The 12,116-nt window shown below is 34.2% G+C and overlaps 2 protein-coding genes across 2 annotated transcripts; one reads left to right on the top strand and one right to left on the bottom strand.

Annotated features, from left to right (window-relative positions):
• The first annotated feature begins 4,158 nt into the window (after positions 1 to 4,158).
• Positions 4,159 to 6,577, top strand: LOC120134978 (fructokinase-2-like). Its single transcript, XM_039151350.1, has 3 exons — positions 4,159 to 4,650; positions 5,291 to 5,623; positions 6,159 to 6,577. Exons 1-3 carry the CDS (start codon positions 4,243 to 4,245, stop codon positions 6,402 to 6,404), a joined length of 987 nt encoding a protein of 328 aa, XP_039007281.1. The 5' UTR covers positions 4,159 to 4,242; the 3' UTR covers positions 6,405 to 6,577.
• A 156-nt stretch (positions 6,578 to 6,733) lies between these two features.
• Positions 6,734 to 9,678, bottom strand: LOC120134977 (probable transcription factor PosF21). Its single transcript, XM_039151349.1, has 4 exons — positions 8,608 to 9,678; positions 7,884 to 8,016; positions 7,681 to 7,765; positions 6,734 to 7,237 (listed from the first exon to the last, which is right to left on the bottom strand). Exons 1-4 carry the CDS (start codon positions 9,258 to 9,260, stop codon positions 6,864 to 6,866), a joined length of 1,245 nt encoding a protein of 414 aa, XP_039007280.1. The 5' UTR covers positions 9,261 to 9,678; the 3' UTR covers positions 6,734 to 6,863.
• Positions 9,679 to 12,116: the final 2,438 nt, after the last annotated feature.

Genomic DNA, 12,116 nt, shown 5'->3' with positions numbered 1-12,116 from the left:
TTAGAATGAAAGTCATAGTTAAAGAACATGTGATACAATTAACTCTAATATATATATATATATATATATATATATATACATACAATTTAAAACAAGGAGCGATCCATTTATATTAAGGCATACCGAAAAATGTATTTATCGTTTGATTAAATAGTCATTTTGACATTTAATTTTTAAAGTATTTTGCTCCATAGCATTTTATTTTAAGAAGAAGAAAAAACCCTAATATTTGACTAAATTATCACATTGCCCCCTATTTTGTATCATTTTGTCCTACAACATTTCATTTTATGAAAGAAGACACGTATCTTGGACCGTTGCCTGTTTGTTGACTAAGATTTCCATCAACGAATGGACTTTTTATCCCAATATAAAACATTAGGATCAAAATGTTCAAAAATAACAAGAGTCGAAATAACTATTTAGCATAACATTATGAGTATTTTTTGTCATTATACTCTTATATTAAATGTAAAATAGCGAGCATTGCTTAGGAGGAGCTCCAATTTTTAGGTTTAAATCTTTAATAGGTCCATGTTCTTTTAAAATTAAGTAATTTGGTCCCTCTCGATGTTTAATCCTAGCTAAATTCATAGTATAAAATTAAGTTAATTTTATACATTTCTACAAGCTTTGTTGACGATTAATATTTTGACATCCAAATCATTAAATTAGTTATGATGTTAACACCTTGAGAAAAAACAATATCATTTTGAGATAAAAGTATTTTTTTATATTAATGTTCGTTTAAATGTAAAATTTTTAAAAATAATACTTATATCATTGAGGCGATTATAATGTAATATATATTCAAAAAAAATTATTAATTATTGATAACGTATATATATATTGTAAACGCAACTATTTAAACTCAAATTATTTAAAAAAATAACAATTTTTTTTATCACCGACTAAATTTGATTAATTATACTTTATAAAATATATTTAAAATAAATATTTTAATTTCTCACCATATATTTTGACAAAAACATTCAAGACAGTAAACTGACATTGATTGGAAAAGACGAGCAAATTGTTGTTGCTTGCCGATAGGAGACATTGAAACTTCAACTACTACAAGAAGGTATAATACCAAAAATAACCCCAATATTTATCAAAATGATCATTTGACCCCTATTCTTTTTTTTATTTGAAGCATTTTGGATCCTAACATTTCACTCTCGGGCAAAAAGCTCTATCATATATAAAAATCATTAGTTATCACACGATTAACGTTTTAAAACAGGAGCCTTTTTAACCTAAAATTAAACGTTGAGGGTTAAAATGGCCAAAAGAATAAAAGATAAAGTGATTAACCTATCAAATGTTAGGGGTCTTTTTGCCCTAAAATAAAACGTTTGTGACAAAATACTCTAAAAAATAAACCAAGAGACAAATGATCATTTTTTATAAACGTCGAGAGCCAATTTTAACATTATACCTTACAAGAAATGAACATAACCAAAAAAGCATAATGACTTCTCAATTGGGTAATAAACTGAAAATTAAAATTTTGTAATTCTATAAAAAAATCATAATTATTCTTCTTATTTGCATATATCTATAAAAATCATAATTACTATATTAAAAACTTACACATAATGTAATTTTTAATTTTGAAATGTTCGACCATTATTACATATAAATTCTTTTAATTAAATATTGAAATATTTAAAAATTAGTAATTAAAATGATCAATAAAATAAATAAGATTCATATTATTAGAAAGTATTAATATATTAAAAATTGGCATCGTTGTTAATTAATAGTCGCTGACTAAAATAAAATTATATAATATTAATAATATTTTTTATTTATAAAAACCACTAATTTTATTAAAAAATAAATTATCTTGAATTACAATGAAAATTTACAATTTTAATAGTAAATTAAGCACATAATTAGGATATTTTCCTAAAATTATCGACACAAAATTAGCAACTTAAGACCAATTAAGGATCATATAAGGAAAGATTAAAATACATAACCGGAACTCGAACAATGATAGATACAAACAGATCTGATTGCATCAACAAACAAATTGCAAATTGATCAAGCTATCGAAAGAAAAAATTAGTTGACCCTTATTCCCATATATAATGGGGTAAGAGGGAGGTAGGATAGTAGGCTGCCCCCAACGCCAGGTTGAGAGCAACTTCCGTGGAAGACCTCCAAATTATGAATTGCCCACCGTGGGACTCGATCCCACGATCTCAAGCTATCGAAAGACCACCGACAAAATCGCAAATTAGAGTCCAGCGACGTGAAAAAACTATCCACGAATACATACAAAGTATCCAAGTCCAATCCAAGAGTCCAAAAATAGGAAAGATCAACATGATAACAAATAAACGTCATCTTGATCAGTTGTGGTGATGTCGAATCAACCCTTAAAAAAGATAAATGAAAAATAACACCAAACGACTGGAAATGTGCCAAAAGGCAGGAAAAAATGTGCCACAAAACATATGAAAACATGCAATAAAGATAAACTTATTGAAAATTAAAAACAAGAAAAAATAAAGATACAATATAAAAAAAAAAATACCGACGATCGGCAATTAACATAAAGATTGATGCCGCCGCCACCGATCAATAAAGATGAAAAGAAAGAAAAAATTATTGATTGAAATATAGAAACACTATTAATTTGATGAGTAATAATATAGTTTACCCTATGTTTTTTTATTAATAATTTACCCTTATTTTTTAATCAAATAACAGGATCTACGCATGGGATCATGCGTTTTAATTATATTATATTTTAAATATAAAAAATATAAAATAAAAGAAACTAAAGAAGGAATAAATAATTTAGGTGTCGTAAAGTTGTTTTCAATATTTCATATACTAATGAAGTATTCCTATAAAATAGAAGGAAAGCATGCCACGTCACGTGATAATTGATTCACATTATGTGATTATTATTGCTTACATTTCACTCTAACTTTGGTCTCCCGATTCTAATTTGACTATTAAAATTATAAAATTATCTTCCGATTATAGAGTGTTATTTTTTAAGTCACTCGATTATCAAAAGTTATAAAATGATCTCTAAACTATTCATTATGTTTCAAACTCATCATTTTTCGTTAAAAAAACGAAAAATGATGGTATTTTAAGCAGAACGTTAATTTACTAACTATGATATGAAATCTGACCCTAGAATCTCAAACGACTATCACATCCCAATCATCATGTTAACGTCAAACTTAGACAACCACCACCTTTTTTTAACGGAGAAGGACGAGTTTTGAACATAATGAATAATCGGGTGACCATTTTATAACTTTTGACAGTTAATTGACTTAACAAAGCAATACTCTATAATTAAAAAATCATTTTGTAACTTTTAATAGTCGATGGACTTAAACAAGTAATACCCTATAACCGGGGAACATTTGTATACTTTACTCTTAAATTTATAAATTTTAAAATTCTTGGATAACATAGAAAAGTAATATTTCGTGTTTAAATTCAACTAAATCTGTAATTTATGAGGTTTTTTTATCATGCAACAAAGATAAAAACCTAAAAGTTAATAGCAATCTCTCAGTTAAATTACGAGACTACGAGACGATCATTTCAATCTAATTGCTCCATTCACAATATTAGAGTAAGTTCTAAAATTTATACTTTTTGAGATAGAAAATATTAAGTGTTTAAATTTATTTCAATCTATAATTTATGTGTTTTTAAAAATGCTAATATAACAAAAAAGATGGTAATGATCAATTAATTAATATTTTACTGTTAATTTTTTAAAATATTGGTTAAAGATATAATTTATCTTATTATATTGTTTATAAAATTTTAAAATTTTACTAAAGCAGTAAATAATACATTAATTTGTCATTAATGTTCCTAAAAGTTCTTATAGAATGTGAATACGAGTACAATTAAATATGAGTTTGAGAGTTTACATAAGGGACTAAACTCCTCAAAATCAAAATAAAAAGACTTAATTATGAATATACAAAAAGTATGGAAGTTAAAGTGTAATTTAACCTCTATTAAATAATGATATGGATATTTGGATAAATAAGAGAAGACGATATATAATATATTTAAAACTCGATCGCACAGTTCCTTATTCTGTTAACAAAATCAAAATTTCGGGTTTTACTCCATTATTTTTCCCTATATAAACAGCCCTTCATTCGTCTACCTCCTCCCCTCTTGTACCCTATTCTCTCATTCTTTCTCTGTTCCTCGATCGAAGTCTTCTTTTTGTTCGAAGATATGGCAGCCAATGGCGTTGTTTCCGGCAAGAGCTTGATCGTCAGCTTCGGTGAGATGCTGATAGACTTTGTCCCCACCGTCTCCGGCGTTTCTCTAGCCGAAGCACCCGGATTCCTCAAAGCTCCTGGCGGAGCCCCCGCTAACGTTGCCATCGCTGTCGCTAGACTCGGCGGCAAGGCGTCCTTCGTCGGGAAACTCGGAGACGACGAGTTCGGGCGTATGCTGGCGGATATTCTCAAGCAAAACGGAGTCTCCGACGACGGGATCTTGTTTGACCAGGGCGCTAGAACCGCTCTCGCCTTTGTTACGCTACGCGCCGACGGAGAGCGTGAGTTCATGTTCTACAGGAATCCCAGCGCCGACATGCTGTTGAAGCCGGAGGAATTGAACCTTGATCTCATCAGATCAGTGAGTACTTTTATCGTTTTTTTACTTCTAATTGACGAATCTGTTGGTTTCTTCTCCTCTTGAATCTTTGTTTGGTTTGCCGCGCTTTTCAATTGTTCTTTCGTCTATGTTGACTTTAGAGCCAAACACAACCAGTGTTTCTCACGCGCCGTAGTGTGAGCGTAGCCTTTTTCCTTAGACTCACACACATAGTATCTAAGCTCTGAAAATTGTCCTTTTCATTTTAATTTTTCATAATTTATGGCTTTGATATTGTCACCTGCCATCTATGTAAATTGAAAAGCTACTTTAGTGTGGATCCAAATCACGTGCTTCCCTTTGGTGACAATTGCCGTGAAAATTCCAAATGAACCCAAGAGGTTTTTATTTACTTTTTTTCATTTTTGGGGTTTTTTAAATATAAAAATTGCTTAAACTATACAATTACTAGTGTTTTAAATTTTAGCAAATTATTGAAAATTATAGAATTAGTATAATGCTGTCGGTTGGTGTACGGTAGATGTGATTTGATGAGTGAAGTATAAGTGAAGAAATACAATTAGCTTACCAAACAATCTCTATATATATCTAATTTTTAACCTATTTTCTTTATACTTTTAATTGAATTTTTAATTTATATTTCATTTTTCTTTTCATGCAGGCCAAAGTGTTTCATTATGGATCGATAAGTTTGATAGTGGAACCATGCAGATCATCTCATTTGAAGGCAATGGAAGTGGCCAAAGAGGCTGGCGCATTGCTCTCTTATGACCCTAACCTTCGTCTTCCACTTTGGCCTTCGGCTGATGAAGCCAGGAAACAGATTTTGTCCATCTGGGATAAGGCTGATATCGTCAAGGTCAGCGACGTCGAGCTCGAGTTCCTCACCGGCAGCGACAAGGTAGACGACGAAACCGCCATGAAACTCTGGCGCCCCAATTTCACCCTGCTCCTGGTCACCCTCGGTGAAAAGGGTAGCCGATACTACACCAAGGTATGCTAAATTCAACTTATTTCCAAGAACCATAAATTTTGACTCTTAGCACGTAGCAGTGCCTGTCATGGTAGGTGGTGCATTTATTTTTATTGCAGATAATGACTTGTAGGTGGAGTTTTTCACAGGGGTTTCAATTCCCTGTGCTGGATTTGACTCAGATTGCCGAATTAGATATACTTTCTTATATTAATCTTTGAATATATTCTATATAATATAATTAATTATACATATTTGGTCCATTACATTGGAATTATGTCCTTTGAGTAATACCAACGGCTAAAGCAATTTACAAAGTGAAGCTCTGGGGCCATATTTTGCAACTTGGAGTTGTTTTTTTCTTTATTATTATAAAGAGTTGGTGGACGGGGGTAGGTGGTTTCTTCAACCTGAACTCAAATACTGTGCACCTTTTATTATATCTAATTCCATAAAAACAATGGGTCCCAATGTTACATTTCGATGCTTTTTAGGTATATACAGTGGGACAAAACTATATTGGCTTATGTTCTGTTTGTGATTGAACAAATATCAGAAATTCCATGGGGCAGTCGATGCATTCCATGTAAACACCGTGGATACAACCGGCGCCGGCGACTCTTTCATCGGGGCTCTGCTATCGAAGATCGTCGACGAGCCCTCAATTCTCGAGGACGAATCTAAGTTGAGGCAAGTGTTGAGATTTGCAAATGCATGTGGAGCCATCACTACGACCAAGAAGGGAGCCATCCCGGCACTGCCTACTGAAGCCGATGCACTAGCCTTAATCAATGGAGCTTAGCCTCTAAGCAAGTTTACATTGTTTTTTATCTTCCTTTTTTTTTCACCCACATTTCGATGAGTTTTCAATTTATTTCCCTTTTATTATGCAACCTGTGGTTTTCCTTATTTCCTTGCGGTGTAATGGTGGGAACGCTTTTGTTGTTTTAATATATTAGGAAGAAAGTTTGTTTCCCTAAACCCTAAACCATAAAACTCACATGAAACGCTCATACCTAACTACTGCCATCAATTGTTCCGCCCTCCATTCTAGAGATGAAAGAAAACGTAACCGATGAAAATTGGACAATTCCTAATAGGTATACCATACCGGAAGATTATATAGCTAGAAATAAATGTAATATAAAGAGATAGATGTGAAAGAACAAATGTTGTCCTGTCTAACAACGGATTGCAACCAAAAGTTTTTGAACCGGAAGCAAAAGGCCCATCAATACCTGGCCCTAAGGACCTTTAACTCCTAATCATTTGATGCGGTTGAGCTGACATCTGATGATGGACCATCTTTCCGGTTTGGTGAAAGCATAGATGCTCTAACTCTCATCTCTCTTGTCTGCTGTTGCTGCTCCTGATGATGTTGTTGTTGCAGTTGTAGCTGTTGAAGTTGATGCAGTAGATGTGGTGGGATCTGATGCTGCTGATGTTTTTGAGACTGAATCTGAAGTTGCTGCAATTGCTGCGCCGTTAGAAGAGACTGCATAGCATGATTATTCGGGTAGTGTTGCTGACTACCTCCCAAAGATGCATAGTTCATCCTTGGTCCACCATTTGACATGGATTGAGAAGTCAGCACTTTTAGACGCTGGATTTCTTCTTTCAGTGCACCATTCAATGCTATCAGGTAACAAGAAAAAAAGGATAAAGCATCATTAATGAAGGCAACAATAAACGCATCTCGAGCTTTAGTGAGGTGCTCAAGGTAAAACGAGCGGCACTTTATTCCCAAACTAATATGCAAGCCAAAAGTTGAAAAAACTACGTTAAGAACCATTCAAGTACATTGTAATAACATCTTTTCCTATACACATAAGACGTGTCGGAGGTACTGTTAAGTGTAAAATGCACGGAAGGTGTGTCTATACAAAGAACACACATCCAGCATATTGAAGTTCCAGTCTATTTTATCTCTCTCTGATTGCCATCCAACCAAGTTCTCACACGCAAAATCTTTCAAACTTTTTCCCGTTAAGGTGAAGAGGTAATAGACAAAAATAATAAGAAAATGCAATACGTCAAAGCTATTGTTATTCGAATGAAGTATATCAAGAGGTGCTCACAATCTTGCAAGTAAACCTGTTGCTCCATTGTTTGCAACCGCAGCTTCAACTCACTATTTTCAGCAGTCAGGCCAGTGGAGTCTCTCTGCTCATAAGTTACCATGGGAAAAGTCAAATGAACCATATTAGATCTAAATAAAAATGAACACATAAACATTGAAATACAAACACAAGAAAAGAAGGCACAAAGCCGATGCAAATACCTGTAATAGAGTCAGCTGAGCAGAGAGTGTGGTTGCTTCTGTTTCAAGTGTTTGTATTTTCCGCTCAAGCTCAGCTATATATCGTATCTTTCTTTCCTTTGACCTTGCAGCAGACTGCCTATTTGCCCAGATCCTATCACATGGCATACAAAATAAAGGTGGTGCCAAAGAAAAACATATCAGGATAACATAAATTCCAGTTTTAGAAGCGACGAAATCCGAAGAAAGACAAAGATTCCTTAAATGAAAGGGAAAGAAAAGGAACAGAAGGAGAATCATCAAAAGACACAAACATGGGGAGATAAAAGAAATCAACTATAACATAAGCATCTGCACTAGCTTCAAACTAAAACATATTTTCATAGTCTCAGCTACCATATCTTTATTGAACTGGTTTCAACCAGGCAGCAAGCCACTCAATGCTCGAGTTCAATCCGACGATAAAAGACATTATTATATGGAGTAAGTTCAAAAACAAGTAACACATCCATATTTACTCTACATTCAGTCATGACTTGCGACCAAACTCATTAAGACGAAACTTGTCGTATTTAAAACAATTGAAGGAAACAATCCTAACCTACAAATAGCAAAAATCCACAAACGTTCCATATAAAACATGAACCTTTTATGTCAATTCATATAGAAAAATGGTAAGGCAGTAAAACTCCATTCAGTTAGCAATCTAAGAATTTGAAATGACAAGATAACAAAAAGAAAACACCTCTTAGCTCGCTTAGGGTCAACAAGAGCAAGCTCAGCAAGCTTAGCGGCGGACATTGCTTTCTTAGACTCAGCCGGCGAAGCCTCCGCCAGACCAGACACAAGCATTTCCGGCTTAATGCTTGTCGACCCATCCATCGACAGGCTATGTTGGTGCCTACTTCTAGGCTTCCTAGAAGACCCAACACCATTACTCGCATTTTCCTCACCCGACGTCCACGTCCCTCCTCCCGTACCCGCCGCAGCCGACGGAGCCGCCGTTGCTGAAAACATACCGACCTGAGACGACAAGATGACAGAAGAAGAATTGAACTTGTTTATATCAAGATACGTAGACAAAATTTCCTCCTCCGTTTCGTCGGACGAATGCCCGTCTGTTGCGGTTGGCCCCGAAAAAACGCCGAGATCACTGTCGAAGTTGAGATCATCCGGGAGAGTTATGATTTCGGAATGGGCACGACGGTGGCCTAAGTTTTTCGGTGGATTATCAGGCATTTTGCTTATGTCGTGACTGAAACGATTCGAATCCGAAGTTTGACCGGAATTCGCCGGTTCGGGTTTCGCATTTGAAGTGTTCGTAGCATTTACGGCAGATGATAACCCCGAAACTCTACCTGCCGTCGGCGGTAAGCCTGGTAATTTGTCCTTCTCCATTTTAATATATAAAACTATAAAAAATTCGAAAAACAACAACAAAAACGACTTTTACGAAGGAATTACGTAAAAAAAACCAAAATTGGAAATGGAAACTGAGAATTCGGTAAAGGAAATGGAAAATAATGGCAAATGAAGAATATTTTCCGGGAAAATGAAAAGGGTTTTCGGGGACAGGAAAATCGACACAATTTCTTCAAATTAAACAATGGAGAAGAAAAAACGAAAGGAGATCACTAAGAAAAGGTAAAAAAAAAAGAAACGGTAAGAAGAGAAGGGAATTGGAGAGGATGAATCGAAGAAAGGCATTGATTGATTACATGAACGAGGAGAATGTCATCGAACCAGAGAAAATCACATGGTGGGAATTGGGAGATGAAAGGAAAATAACAACATTTCCTGCGAATGGACAAAATTTGACACTGTATTTTACTATTGGGTAAACTATACATTTAATACTACAACTACTATTTGTATTCCGTTTCGATACTTAAATTTTATATTTTCAAAACAATATCAAACGTTTTGTTGATATTAATGTGACATCATAAGATAATTTCATATCAATATTTAAAAAATAATAAAAATAAAACTCCAGTAATTCTGTTATTTTTTAAGACAAGTACCAAAATGAAATATAAACTAAATATTAGGTATAATTTCAAAAAAATAAAGTTTGGATTCCAAAAAGGAACGAAAGTAATAATTTACGTACTAAACATGTAGTTTAACCTATAAATAATGATAAAATTAAAACTATAAAAATTACCACTTAATTATAGGTTAAGTATAGGGTTGATATCGATATAACCATCATGCTTTTAATTTTGACAATATAACCACATAATTATTTAAGTGGTTTGCATGTAGCCACTTGTCGATAAAAAAAGATGATTTAACTGATATGATTATTATTAACTAATGGCTAATAAGATGCTCACATCAATTAAACTATCCATTTTTAACGATACATGATTAACATTCAAATCACTTGAATAGTTATGAGATAGTATTGTCAAAACTAAAAATATAATGGTCATATCGACACCAATACTATAATCAAGCGGTGTAACTAGACAAATATATCAACCGAAAACATAAGATATCGAAGTTTGTCCAACTTAATCTTGTATATACACGTTTAAACACCGAAAACATAAGATGTTGAAGTTTGTCGAGTATCAAGTAGCTCGCTACAGCTCGTTGACAATTCGAGTTGAGTCCATTTGATTCGAGTGTTGACCAAATTGATCTCAAGTGGCTTGCGATTTGTCTCGTCTCATATACAACCCTAATTGGGTCTTAATATTTGTTTGGTTCCTTTTCCAGTATAATTGTATCAGCTTGGTCTTAGCATTGCTGCCATTGCTGCCATTGCTGCAGCACTCTCTCAGAAGGATTTTGTTGCTTCTGTGCTATATTGTCTTGCACTCATGGCACTGGCACTGGCACTGGCACATATAGAAGAGCCTTATAGAAGTGTAGACTATTTGTAAGGTTCCACATCGAAGATAACTTTTCAAGAGGACTTCAAGTTGCGTTCCTATTTTCTAGCTTAACCATTAAACTGAACATTTTTTCACCCTTACCCTTTCCCTAGTACCAAGAAGAGCCTTAGTGAAAGTAATCCAACTGTATCAAATAAATCAACATGAAAATTCAATGCATCCACTTAAAAATTTATTTGTTCTATGTAAGATGTTTATTTGTTGATTTATTCAGGACTAGAATTTTAATATGGATCTTCTTATGCTATTATGTTTACCAGATGAGCGCATATTTTGCTCCTGCCTCTTTCAGCTATCTGTTGGGTAAATGGTTGAAGAATAAAAAATCCACAACTCGAGATGACAAAACTGGGATTTATGGTTGTAGGAACGTTTGCTGTTGTCTGGTGGCCATATCCTGAGTCAGAAGAGGCTGCTTTGGCTGTAAGTTCTACAATGAACTCCTTTCTCTTTTTCAATTGAGATTGGAATTCAAGGCAATAAGCAACCAATGGCATTGACCTCTTCTTAAGATTCACCAATTAAAGTATCCCATATTGTAATAATCTTGTCTGGAGAGCATAATTGCTTGAGGACTGTATGGGACTTATGGATCATTCCCATCACAATGGATAGTAAAAAATTCTAAAATCCAGTATTTTTTTTTATATTTCTTTTTACCAGAGGTGATTCATCATACTTATGGTTTGAATACCAAGTTACCAGCTTTGTGACTTTCTCTAATATGATTGCTCTTTGCAGGTTTTATCTCGTCTTGCTCCATTTGAGAGAGGGGTATACGAGGATCACGTGGCTAATTTTTGGTGCACCAGTTCGGTGCTCGTGAAATGGAAAAACTTATGTAGTGCACAATCAATCATTAAGGATTCTTAGCCTTGCTGCAACCCTTTTAACATGTCTACCCTCAATGGTTCAACAAGTACTTGCTCCGAGCAGTAAGGGATTTCTACATTCGTTGCTTAACAGTTCTTTCTCGTTCTACCTGTTCTCATTCCAAGGTATGTGTTTCCTTTCCATCTTCAACCTTTTGCCCCTCTTATAACAGTTCTCAGCATAATTTCTTGTCATTTAAAAGAGGAAGCATAGAGAACATGGCAAAGTGTATTTCTTCTATTGCTTTTCACCCACTTGTAATGGGCTTTCTGGGTTTGTGCTCTCTGATTATGCATGCTATTTATCTCACCATGCATCCTCCGAACAAGTATCCCTTCCTTTTCGAAGCAGTGATCATGCTTATCTGCTTCTCTCAGTTCGTTTTATTCACTCTTTACTTCAATTCGAAGCAGTGGATGCAGTTCGTTTTATTCACTCTCTACTTCAATTCGAAGCAGTGGATGCTGTCAAACAT

This window comes from Hibiscus syriacus, unplaced genomic scaffold (genome assembly GCF_006381635.1).
Source record: "Hibiscus syriacus cultivar Baekdansim isolate YM2019G1 unplaced genomic scaffold, ASM638163v2 tig00110602_pilon, whole genome shotgun sequence".
NCBI classification, from domain to species: domain Eukaryota; kingdom Viridiplantae; phylum Streptophyta; class Magnoliopsida; order Malvales; family Malvaceae; genus Hibiscus; species Hibiscus syriacus.
The sequence above is the reverse complement of the archived record's forward strand: the minus strand, read 5'-3'. Positions and strand labels throughout refer to the sequence as shown.

What these genes read in the sequence shown, in the direction of transcription:
- LOC120134978 (XM_039151350.1), top strand. Translation starts at nt 4,243, where the DNA reads ATGGCAGCCAATGGCGTTGTTTCCGGCAAGAGCTTGATCGTCAGCTTC. An exon ending in ACCTTGATCTCATCAGATCA is followed by an intron (nt 4,651 to 5,290) that starts GTGAGTACTTTT and finishes CTTTTCATGCAG; the next exon opens with GCCAAAGTGTTTCATTATGG. An exon ending in GTAGCCGATACTACACCAAG is followed by an intron (nt 5,624 to 6,158) that starts GTATGCTAAATT and finishes AACAAATATCAG; the next exon opens with AAATTCCATGGGGCAGTCGA.
- LOC120134977 (XM_039151349.1), bottom strand. Translation starts at nt 9,260, where the DNA reads ATGGAGAAGGACAAATTACCAGGCTTACCGCCGACGGCAGGTAGAGTT. An exon ending in GACCCTAAGCGAGCTAAGAG is followed by an intron (nt 8,017 to 8,607) that starts GTGTTTTCTTTT and finishes GCCATGTGATAG; the next exon opens with GATCTGGGCAAATAGGCAGT. An exon ending in CTCAGCTGACTCTATTACAG is followed by an intron (nt 7,766 to 7,883) that starts GTATTTGCATCG and finishes ACTTATGAGCAG; the next exon opens with AGAGACTCCACTGGCCTGAC.